Source organism: Phyllobates terribilis, unplaced genomic scaffold (assembly GCF_046119375.1).
Source record: "Phyllobates terribilis strain yellow unplaced genomic scaffold, ASM4611937v1 Scaffold_4__5_contigs__length_816908805, whole genome shotgun sequence".
NCBI classification, from domain to species: Eukaryota; Metazoa; Chordata; class Amphibia; order Anura; family Dendrobatidae; genus Phyllobates; species Phyllobates terribilis.
The window spans coordinates 687,351,376-687,364,131 of NW_027362764.1; the positions used below are offsets into that span (position 1 = coordinate 687,351,376).

Genomic DNA, 12,756 nt, shown 5'->3' on the forward strand with positions numbered 1-12,756 from the left:
TCTTATACACATCATATTACTGTAGGACGCAGATAAACAACCCACCTGACAATATCCGATTTTAGGGCCTGATTCATTATTGCATTATTTTTTGGTTTTATTTTTGGTGTTTTTAGCCTGTGTTAGATTTGCGCTAAATTCTTTTTTTTAATTTGTGCCTTATTTGAAGCCTAATTTGTGTGTTCCCCTAGTATTATTTTTATGCTCGTGCGCTTTTGTTTTCCAGATTTGTCAAATACTCCAGTCTCCTCTCCCTGCCCTCACCCGCAATGATTTTATGTACACCTGAATTTTTTGCACAAATATTGTAATATTTTATCAAAGCATGCAACGTTAAGAAACCTCAACTAATACAAGAGAAAAAGTGATTTAAAAAAACAAACAAACCTCAAATGATGGATCGGGCCCCTCGTGTTCACATGCAGCACAGTTTAGGAGTCTAATTAACACTGGAGTGCAGTAAAAATAGAGTGCCCATCTCTCAATTCATAGAAAGTGCTGGAAGATGGTGAGGGTATAATGCAGATGGTAAGACTTGTGTATTTTTCACAGGTAATGCTGTGCGGTATGCAAGAAGTAGATCTATCAGACTGGCAGCGGAACACAGTGTACCGCCATTACACCAGAAACAGCAAACAGATCATCTGGTTCTGGCAGGTAATTTGCACCTTTAATGTGTGAAGTTATAATTTGCCAATCTCGCTCTGCCCAGATTAATTTTTTACTGTTTTGATTGGATAATATTGAATTTCTTTCCATCTTTCAGTTTGTGAAGGAGATGGACAATGAGGTCCGCTTGCGGTTGCTGCAGTTCGTCACTGGCACCTGTAGATTACCTCTCGGTGGATTTGCTGAGTTGATGGGTATGTGTTAGATCAGCAGCTGAAAACCCAGTAAAATACTTTATTCAGAATGGAAACATTGCTATGTTATTATCACTGCAGGAAGCAACGGTCCGCAGAAGTTCTGCATTGAAAAAGTCGGGAAGGAAACATGGCTGCCAAGGAGTCATACATGGTAAGCTTGAATTTTGTGGGAAACGTTTAAAAGGAACCTGTTAGGTCGGATAATGCTATTGCCCTGCAGATATACGGTTAATATGTAGGATAATAGTGTTATGATGATGATCAGCTGTTGTACTTGAAGCATGGCACCCGGGAGAAAAGTAACTTTATTTTTTCCAGTAGTCGCCGGCTTTCAGTCATGCTGGCGCTCTGGATCGGCTATAGTCACAGTTCACTATAGTGTAAGCGGCAGCTATAAGCACAGTGCGGCACTGATTGATTGACAGCTGGCTCAGCAGTACATCAGTGCAGAGCTAGCTGTCAGTCAAAGTGCCTGGTCGCGCTTACAGCAACTGTTCACAATGCTGTACCAGTACGTCTGTATGACTGAAAGTCGGTAGCTCCCGGGAGGAATAAAGTTTATTTTCTCCCAGGTGCCGCACTTTCAGTACAGCGGCCGGGCACGTACATAAAGCTAGTAACCTGCAGATTATTAGCGTTATCCGACCTAACCAGTTCCTTTTTTAACAAGGCTCTCTGGACTTTAACATTGATAACCTGTATCCATACTTGGCATATTTATTACTATTTTTTGGAATCTGTATTAGAAGCAAATGTAAACTTAGCCTAACAATAATGAATGACTTTACTACTAAAGAGTAACTAAACTTTTATTGATCAGCCGTTACAAAGTTAGAAATCTTTGTAATTTACTCCATTACCTTATTTTGCTTCTTTGCTAAAAGAACTGCATTAAATGCGTTGTTCACGTTCTTTTAGAAGCTTCTTTGAACTGCTGCTCTAGCAAGAATCCGTACTCAAGCACCATTTACAAACACACTAAATGACCATCAGAGTATTCTCTAGCTGCAGATGTGTATAAATACATTCACATCAAACTCTTTGATCATTAACCCCTTCAGGACCCAGCCTATTTTGACCCTAAAGACCTTGGCATTTTTGTCAATTCTGACCAGTGTCCCTTTACGAAGTAAAAACTCTGGAACGCTTCAACGGATCCTAGCGATTCTGAGATTGTTTTTTCGTGACATATTGGGCTTCATGTTAGTATTAAATTTAGGTCGATAATATTTGCGTTTATTTGTGAAAAAATCAAAAATATGGGAAAAAATATGAAAATTTTGCAATTTTCAAATTTTGAATTTTTATTCTACTAAACCAGAGAGTGATGTGACACAAAATAGTTAATAAATAACATTTCACACATGTCTACTAGTGTTGAGCCACCCCCGTAGTGTTCGGGTTCGGTTCGGTTCGTCGAACACCGGGATGTTCGAGGAACTGTTCGTCGAACTGTTCGTCGAACACCTTAGAACACCGTCGAACACCGTTAAAACCAATGGCAGGCAAACAAAAACACATAGAAACACATAGAAAACACCTGCAAAGGTGTCCAAAAGCTGACAAACTGCTCAGAAGACACTCTCTTTAAAAAAGCCGGCCGGCAAATTCAGCAGCGGCATACACCGGTACCCGACAATTTAGACAAGAAGGAATAGAGCATCACACATAGATTAGATAGATAGAAACATGTCAGTCACACATATAAGAAGCACAGTGACAGTGTTGGTTACTGCACTTGTCATTTAGTGTAAAGGATTTATTAAAAAAAATATTAGTGTTTTCATGCACCGTCTCTTTAAAAAAGCCGGCCGGCAATTCAGCATCTGTACCCGACAATTTAGAACAGAAAGAATAGAGCTTCACACATAGATTAGATAGATAGATAGAAACATGTCAGTCACATATATAATAAGTACAGTGAGAGTGTTGCTTACTGTACTTGTCATTTAGTGTAAAGGATTTATTTAAAAAAATAATAGTGTTTTCATGCACTGTCTCTTTAAAAAAGCCGGCCGGCAATTCAGCAGTGGTACCCGACAATTTAGAACAGAAAGATAGAGCATCACACATAGATTAGATAGATAGAAACATGTCAGTTACATATATATGAAGTACAGTGATAGTGTTGGTTACTGTACTTGTCATTTAGTATTAAAATAAAGGATTTATTATTAAAAAAATTTGCGTGGGGTTCCCCTTAATTTTAGGCTCTAGCGGAGGTTAAGCAGACAGCTGGGGCAGATGTTTGAAGCCTGGGAAGGGGGTAATACCCACGGAGCTTCCCAGGCTACTAATATCAGCCCCCAGCTGAATACATAGCCTTTACTAGCTATTAAAATGGGGGACCCCCCAAAAAAAATGACGTGGGGTCCCCCCTAATTTAATAGCTAGCAAAGGCTAGGCAGACAGCTGGTGGCTGATATTAATAGCCCAGGAAGGGAGCCATGAATATTGGCCCCCTCCCAGGCTAGAAACACCAGCCGTCAGCCGCCCCAGAAATGGCGCATTCATAGGATGCGCCAATTCTGGCACTTAGCCTCGCTCTTCCACGCTGCCCTGGTGCGGTGGCAGGGGGTAATAGGGTTCGGGTTGATGTCAGCTTATAATGCCAGCTGACATCAAGCCCAGGTTAGTAATGGAGAGGCGTCTATAAGACACCCCCATTACTAACCCCATAGTCAAAGTTAAAAAAAACACAAACACCCAGAATAAAGTCCTTTAATTGAAATAAAGACACAATCCTTTATTGTTCTAAATTAAACCATACTTACCATCACGCCCATTCCAGCTGAAGCCAACGATCTCCTGCAATAAAAGAAAAATAATAAAGCAACCTCATCCTTACCTTTTCATGGTTCCCACGACAGCTTCAGCTCTGCTACATCGAGATGACAGGCTGGACCGCAGCAGAACGCTGCCATCCAGCCTGTCATCCCGCAGACACTGAGAAGCGCAGGCTTGCTTGCGCTGCTCAGCGTCTCTCTGTGATGACATCCAGATGAGCCGAGTTCATGTCCAATGAACTCGGCTCACCTCATGCACGTCACTGACAGCGTGGGAAAATTCTCACGCTGAAGCGCTGATTGCAGGAGAATTTTCCCACGCTGTCAGTGACGTGCAGGAGGTGAGCTGAGTTCATTGGACATGAGCTCACCTCATGCACATCACTGACAGTGTGGGAGAATTCTCCTGCACTCAGCACTTCGGCGTGGGAGAATACTCACGCTGAAGCGCTGAGTGCAGGAGAATTCTCCCACGCTGTCAGTGACGTGCAGGAGGTGAGCTGAGTTCATTGGACATGAGCTCACCTTATGCACGTCACTGACAGCGTGGGAGAATTCTCACGCTGAAGCGCTGAGTGCAGGAGAATTTTCCCACGCTGTCAGTGACGTGCATGAGGTGAGCCGAGTTCATTGGACATGAACTCGGCTCATCTGGATGTCGTCACAGAGAGACGCTGAGCAGCGCAAGCAAGCCTGCGCTTCTCAGTGTCTGCGGGATGAGAGGCTGGATGGCAGCGTTCTGCTGCGGTCCAGCCTGTCATCTCGATGTAGCAGAGCTGAAGCTGTCGTGGGAACCATGGAAAGGTAAGGATGAGGTTGCGTTGTTATTTTTCTTTTATTGCAGGAGATCGTTGGCTTCAGCTGGAATGGGCGTGACGGTAAGTATGGTTTAATTTAGAACAATAAAGGATTGTGTCTTTATTTCAATTAAAGGACTTTATTCTGGGTGTTTGTGTTTTTTTTAACTTTGACTATGGGGTTAGTAATGGGGGTGTCTTATAGACGCCTCTCCATTACTAACCTGGGCTTGATGTCAGCTGGCATTATAAGCTGACATCAACCCCAACCCTATTACCCCCTGCCACCGCACCAGGGCAGCGTGGAAGAGCGAGGCTAAGTGCCAGAATTGGCGCATCCTATGAATGCGCCATTTCTGGGGCGGCTGACGGCTGGTGTTTCTAGCCTGGGAGGGGGCCAATATTCATGGCTCCCTTCCTGGGCTATTAATATCAGCCCCCAGCTGTCTGCCTAGCCTTTGCTAGCTATTAAATTAGGGGGGACCCCACGTCATTTTTTTGGGGGGGTCCCCCATTTTAATAGCTAGTAAAGGCTATGTATTCAGCTGGGGGCTGTTATTAGTAGCCTGGGAAGCTCCGTGGGTTTTACCCCCTTCCCAGGCTTCAAACATCTGCCCCAGCCGTCTGCTTAACCTCCGCTAGAGCCTAAAATTAAGGGGAACCCCACGCCAATTTTTTTAATAATAAATCCTTTATTTTAATACTAAATGACAAGTACAGTAACCAACACTATCACTGTACTTCATATATATGTGACTGACATGTTTCTATCTATCTAATCTATGTGTGAAGCTCTATTCTGTCTGTTATAAATTGTCGGGTACAGATGCTGAATTGCCGGCCGGCTTTTTTAAAGAGACAGTGCATGAAAACACTATTATTTTTTTTGATAAATCCTTTACGCTAAATGACAAGTACAGTAAGCAACACTGTCACTGTACTTCATATATATGAGACTGACATGTTTCTATCTATCTAATCTATGTGTGAAGCTCTATTCTGTCTGTTATAAATTGTCGGGTACAGATGCTGAATTGCCGGCCGGCTTTTTTAAAGAGACGGTGCATGAAAACACTATTATTTTTTTTGATAAATCCTTTACGCTAAATGACAAGTACAGTAAGCAACACTGTCACTGTACTTCATATATATGTGGCTGACATGTTTATATCTATCTAATCTATGTGTGAAGCTCTATTCTTTCGGTTCTAAATTGTCGGGTACAGGTGTATGCCGCTGCTGAATTGCCGGCTTTTCATGTTTCACTGTTGGCACTGTTCCCATCGATTTGGGCAATCACTGTAATGCCACAACCACCATGGCTGTGGCATTACAGTGAGTGGCAGACAATCCCTGCATGATTGGTGCTCTAAATAGCGCCAGACATGCAGGACACGATTTTGGTGCACGAACAGTTATCGAACATAACCTCGAACAGCCGAATTTTTTGCAAATCGTTCGGGTTCGTCGAACAACTCGAACACCGCCCAAAACAGCTCGAATTTGAGATTGGCGAACAGTTCTAGTCGAACACCGCTCATCTCTAATGTCTACTTTACATCAGCACAATTTTGGAAAAAAAAAAAAATTTTGGTAGGAAGTTTGAAGGGTTCAAAGTTCATCAGCAATTTATCTTTTTTCCAGCAAAATTTACAAAACCATTTTTTTAGTGACCACATCACATTTGAAGTCCCTTTGAGGGGTCTTTATGACAGAAAACACCCAAAAGTGACACCATTCCAAAAACTGCACCCCTCAAGCTACTCAAAACTACATTCAAGAAGATTGTTAACCCTTCAGGTGCATCACAGGAACTAAAGCCACATGGAAGAAAAAAATGAACATTTTTATTTTTCTAACAAAAATTTTCTTTTAGCCTAAATTTTTTAATTTTCACATGGGTAACAGGATAAAATGCATCCTAAAATTTGTTGGTCAATTTCTCCTTAGTACACTGATACCTCATATGTGGTCATAAACCACTGTTTGGGCACACGGCAGGGCTCAGAAGGGAAGGAGCGCCATTTTACTTTTTGAATGGAAAATTAGCTCCAAAAGTCAAATTGCGCTCCTTCTCTTCTGAGCCCTGCCATGCGCCCAAACAGTGGTATATGACCACATATGAGGTATCAGTGTACTCAGGAGAAATTGACCAACACATTTTAGCATGCATTTTATCCTGTTACCCATGTGAAAATTAAAAAATTTAGGCTAAAAGAAAATTTTTGTGAAAAAAAAAAAAAGTACTTTTTGGTTTTCACAGATCATTTTGTGAAGCACCTGGGGGTTCCAAGTGCTCACTATGCATCTAGATAGGTGCCTTGGGGGGTCTAGTTTCCAAAATGGGGTCACTTGTGGGGGAGCTCCAATGTTTGGGCACACAGCGGCTCTCCAAACGCAACATGGTGTCCGCTAACAGTTTGAGCCGATTTTCCATTCAATTTGTTAGCGGACACCATGTTGTGTTTGGAGAGCCGCTGTGTGCCCAAACATTGGAGCTCCCCCACAAGTGACCCCATTTTGGAAACTAGACCCCCCAAGGCACCTATCTAGATGCATAGTGAGCACTTGGAACCCCCAGGTGCTTCACAAATTAATCCGTAATAATAAAAAAGTGGTTTTTTTTTTCCACTTTTTCATTTTTATCAATCAATTTGTGAAGCACCTGGGGGTTCCAAGTGCTCACTATGCATCTAGATAGGTGCCTTGGGGGGTCTAGTTTCCAAAATGGGGTCACTTGTGGGGGAGCTCCAATGTTTGGGCACACAGCGGCTCTCCAAACGCAACATGGTGTCTTTTAACAATTTGAGCCGACAATTTGTTAGCGGACACCATGTTGCGTTTGGAGATCCGCTGTGTGCCCAAACATTGGAGCTCCCCCACAAGTGACCCCATTTTGGAAACTAGACCCCCCAAGGCACCTATCTAGATGCATAGTGAGCACTTGGAACCCCCAGGTCCTTCACAAATTAATCCGTAAAAATAAAGTGTTTTTTTTTCCACTTTTTCATTTTTATCAATCAATTTGTGAAGCACCTGGGGGTTCCAAGTGCTCACTATGCATCTATATAGGTGCCTTGGGGGGTCTAGTTTCCAAAATGGTGTCACTTGTTGGGGAGCTCCAATGTTTGGGCACACAGGGACTCTCCAAACGCAACATGGTTCCAATTTGTTAGCGGACACCATTGTGTAGTGTATGTCAGGTTGGTGTGCGGTGTGGTATATTGTAGTGCATACACCACACACACATACACAATCTCATATACACTACAACACACACACCAACCTGACATAGCCTCCTCAGCTGAGTACGCCCTAGACTGGGATGAGCGGCACGGGCGGGACATTTTGTGTGCTGTGTGCGTGTAAAAAAAAAAAAAAAAAAAAAAAAATCAAAACTTTATTATAGTGTGAGTGTACGTGTGTGTGTGTGTGTGCTTGGTGTAACCTTCTGCAGTCACGTGTGGGGCCGGTCAGGCGTAGGGGCCGGTCAGGCGTAGGAGGGGGCTGAGGAGATGGAGGAGCCAGCAGCAGCAGCAAGGGGGGTGATTACTGGGGCAGGAGGCCGGCAGCATCGGGGGGTGATTACTGGGGCAGAAAGGGGAGCAGGAGCCGGCAGGAGCAGGGGGGTGATTACTGGGGCAGAAAGGGGAGCAGGAGCAGGGGGGTGATTACTGGGGCAGAAAGGGGAGCAGGAGCCGGCAGGAGCAGGGGGGTGATTACTGGGGCAGAAAGGGGAGCAGGAGCCGGCAGGAGCAGGGGGGTGATCACTGGGTTTGCGGGGGGGGGGGGGATGATCACTGGGATGGGGGGGGTGAACACTGGGGACAGGGGGGGTGAACACTGGGGGAGGGGGTGATTATTGGAAGGTGGGGGGTGATATCACTGGGACTGGGGGATGGTGGGTTTGATCACAGGAGCAGGGCATTTACACTGAGCCTGCTGCTGCTGTGATCACAGTCCACCGGCTGTCAGAAGGAGAGCAGCAGCCGATGGATGAAGACGTGGCAGACGCGATCCATGGGGTCCACAGCAGGGGGTCCAAGCAGAGGGTCCACAGCAGAGGGTCCGGAGCAGACGATCCAGGGATGGGAAGGAGCTGGGAGGTTTCAGCCATCCCTCCATATCTGATTGGGGCTAGTATCCATGTGACGCTAGCCCCCCAATCAGATCTGGGGGGAGGGGGGGGGCAGAGGTGACACTCCCCCCAGCCAATGGCTGATGCTGTAAGCATCAGGCCATGCCCAGATTTAAATATTACACCAATTTTCATTGGTGAAATATTTAATTCATACCGATTGGCAGTTTCACTAAAAGTGAAAATGAAACAGCCAATCGGAGGGGTCCCAGGCACGGGGGGGTGGTTAATCCACCCCCCGTGGGGTCGACTTCAGGATGTCCAGTTGCAGTAGCAACTGTGACACCTGAGCGACCCCGCTCGCAGGCGCTGCAGGGGCGCTTTCCCTCCATGTCACACACGCTGTGACACGGGTCAGGAACGAACTGTTTTCCATGTCACAAACTGTGTGACACGGGTCGGGAAGGGGTTAAAGTCGGTCAAACTTGCTTGTATCGGCAGCACCGGCCCAACCCTCCCCAGACAGATGATGTTGGAGAGGAAAGGATTAAATTCAGATGCCAAGTCTTTTTGACCTCCTCTCTCCTTAATGAGAGGAGACTGCTTACAGCTAACGCATGTGTATGGCCAACTTAAGGGCTTTTTTACTCCTTAGTTTGAGATGGATATCAAGATTTTAATAAGATTCTGTTAGATTTAAAAAAAAAAAAAAAAAAAATGGTTCTTTTTTTAGGTCAACGAAGGCATTGTTCATTTCTGCATTATGGCTTTTTAAAAGGGTTGTCCAGTAGTGCTTAATCAATTACAATGACGCCTTTGCAGTGACGTCAACGCTGCTGTTCCGGGTGAGAGACGTGGTTGACACGTGACTGCTGCAGCCAATCGGCACACACTGAGCAGCTGCAGCCTTTACAATTTTTTTTGAGTGGGTATTCACGGATTGGCTATAGCAGTCACATGAAACAACGTTGCATCACTCACCAGGAATAGTAGCGCTGACATTGCTTGAGCGCTGCTGGAAGTGAGTATCTGTTATTGTTACATTCTGTGAGGCACTAAATAATTTATTAAGTAAGGGATGTGCAGTTATGGATCACCCCTTTTAACAGAAGCCAAAGTTGTGCAGTGGACCCTTCTTCATCTCTGAAGGGGCCCATCAAGGTTAAGGTTTCTGCTGTTTTGATGACGCACTATTCTAACATGACTGTAACCTTGGCCGAACATGTAAGCAGACCACATTGCGTGACAGCATTCAGATATATATAGGTACTGAGAACAGAGACAATATCTATGGACATTACAGCAAGTTTTCTGACCATCCACTTCCTTTACAGCTTCAATCGTCTGGATTTGCCACCATATAAAAGCTACGAACAGTTAAAAGAAAAGCTGCTTTTCGCCATTGAAGAAACAGAAGGCTTTGGACAAGAATGAGCAGCAGCTGCTGTGAGGACGGAGCATTGAGTAGTTATGGACATCTATTTTCTGCCCAGCCAAGTAATATTGCACACTCTTAATTGTACATAAGCTGTGTAGTCTGTACAGTGATCTTTCTGATACTAATGCGTAGAGATTTCTGTTCTTCCACATAGATATGCAAAACACTTTAGCCTTTTCTATTTTTATTTATTTTTTTTCCTCCAAAATGACTGACTAGAAGAAAATAACTTTTAATTTTAAATGCTGACTGAAAAACTTTATTTTAAAATTTATATATCTACGTGTACGTCCCGAGAACTCTAGTTTTATAGGGTTCTCGGTCTATAAGACATCACAGCCATTTGATGAGGCCTGGACTTGCTTTATTCAGTACAGTAAAACCTGCAAACAGTGGCTGTTCACATACGACATCTTTTCCACAGATGTTTCTTGCATGGCTGCCAACGAAGCTGTTGAAAGCTAATGCCAAAAAAAATCAATAAAAAGTTACAAAAAAAAAAATCTTTTGAGTAAAATGTACAAGAAGAAAAAACAAAAACCTGCTGCTGGCTTTAGAAGATGGCAGAATCCGCACAGTTCTGTCATTCATTTATTTCAGTGTGATAGCCGATTTTTATTTTTTTTGAATGGAGCAAAAGTAGCCAAGGCCGAGAGTGGAGCTGCGCAAAATTAGTTTTATTCTTAACATTTAATATGAAGGGGGTCACAGTTATGTTGCTCCGCAATGTGTTGTGATTTCCACCCTTACGTTGAAAGTGTTAGCGAGTGAACAAGTGGCGTGCGATGCCAAGAGTGAGATTTTTAGGTACAAGACAGAGAAAAAAAACATGTCTTGGATGAATATCGAAAGGACGATGCAAACCTTTCAAAAGAAGTTGAATAAATTTTTTTAACCTCATTTTATTGTGTGGTTTTTGTAGCATTGTAGGAGAAACACAGTGGGTAAACTGACGTCTATGGAAAAAAAAACGGCACGAAAAGTCTTTTCCTAATGTAGGAGAACGGCGCTCCATGTGCAGTGGAAGATGAGAAACATGTTCACCTTGTAGAAATGTGCAAATGCCAGGCACAACTCTGTGAAAAGCTCGGATTGATGGGATGATTAAGGCACTAGTGATGAGCGTAAGTGCTCGTTACTTGAGTTTGCCAAGGATGCTGGGTATGCACAGAGTATCGCGAGTACACAAGTGACATGTTCGCATCCCCGCAGCCTCGTTTTGCGGCTGTTAGACAGCCACAAAACATGCTGGGATTGTCCGTGTATTGTTACTACTATTTATTATTATAGCGCCATTTATTCCATGGCGCTTTACATGTAAAAAAGGGTTATACATAGCAAAAACGATTACAATAATCTTGAATAAAAATGAGTCAGCGACTGGTACAGGAGGAGAGAGGACCCTGCACGCGAGGGCTCACAATCGACAAGTATATGTCAGGCAATCCCATCATATTTTGTGACTTTCTAACAGCCGCAAAACATGCGGCGTCGCGAACATGTCACTCAAGCACCACACTGCTCTCTGCACACCCAAGACCCTTGGCAAACTCTAGTAACGAGCACTTGTGCTCATCACTAGAAGGCACCACTCTAGTGCCAAAACCACATAGCCTTGGAATAGAAGACTAAGGGCCCGATTTATCAAAGAGTTTTTGCTATAATTGTGGCCTAAACCTACTTGAAATATTGCAAAATCTTTGCTTTTGTTGAACTGGAAGTCACCAAATTTTGCGCCAAAGCCAATCAGATCCACCAACTGTGGCCTAGTGCTCCAAACAAATTCATCATCATTTATTTCTTTTACTCGCTTCTATAGCGCCATTGATTTCACAGTGCTTTATAGACATCATCACTGTCCCTGTTGGGGCTTACAATCTACATTCCCTATCAGTATGTCTTTGGAGTGAGGAAGGAAACCGGAGAACCCGGAGGAAACCCACGCAAACACGGGGAGAATATACAAACTCCTTGCAGATGTTGTCCTTGGTGGGATTTGAAAGTGCTAACCAGTGAGCCACTGTGCTGCCCATTTATACTACAAGGTGCATAAAAGTGCTTGGCCTACAACAATTGAAAGATGTACATGTATGGCGCTTGTCGGGAGTGAAAGAATGGAGCAGGCTCAGTAGCTGAGCTCGCACCATTCCTGGCAGATTATGACTTCTTCATCCATCATCTGCCTAATAGTCACAGGTGGAGCAGTGCACCGCCTGCGGTTGTTAACCTGTTAAACAGCATGCCGCTGTCAGATGGACAAATAAGTGCCCCTGCAACATGCCGATGGGTTCCCATGACAGCTGGGGGCCTGCTAAAGACCGCCGTGCCTGTCATGACTGTGCAGCTATGAACCACCAGTGAATGACCATGATTTGTGCTGTATATACAAGTATTGCTGTACATCGTGCAAGCAATCAGACAATCTCTGGTTCAAGTCCCCTAAAAGGACTAAAAAAAATAATAAATAAATATGCAGAAAAAGTTTAATAAAAAAAAGTTAAAACAAAAATTTATTTTACGCCGGTCTATCAAAAATAAATAAATTTACCCGATTTAGTAAAACAAATATTAAAAAAAACTAAACTTCACAATTGCGATGAGTTTTTTAATTTTTTTTTGCTGCCCCAACTGCACATACCTTTTGAATGCTTTTTGCAGTTTTATTTACCCTATAGTGTCATTAAAAACGTCAGCTCGCCACACAAAAAAAATCATACAGCTCCATCCACTCAAAAATTAAACTGTTACGCGTCTCGGAAAATTGAGACCCAAGTTAAAAAAAATCAAACAA

The 12,756-nt window shown here is 43.6% G+C and overlaps 1 protein-coding gene across 5 annotated transcripts in view; it reads left to right on the forward strand.

Moving 5' to 3' along the window:
• WWP1 (WW domain containing E3 ubiquitin protein ligase 1) overlaps window positions 1-10,865 on the forward strand; it is a 188,756-nt gene extending 177,891 nt beyond the window's left edge. For all 5 annotated transcript variants that reach the window (XM_073679543.1, XM_073679545.1, XM_073679541.1 and 2 more), the window contains exons 21-24: window positions 553-657; window positions 767-863; window positions 945-1,017; window positions 9,862-10,865. In XM_073679543.1, the coding sequence (XP_073535644.1) occupies window positions 553-657; window positions 767-863; window positions 945-1,017; window positions 9,862-9,961 (375 nt within the window). In that variant the 3' untranslated portion in view covers window positions 9,962-10,865. The remainder of the gene's footprint in view (window positions 1-552; window positions 658-766; window positions 864-944; window positions 1,018-9,861) is intronic.
• The last annotated feature ends 1,891 nt before the right edge of the window (window positions 10,866-12,756 follow it).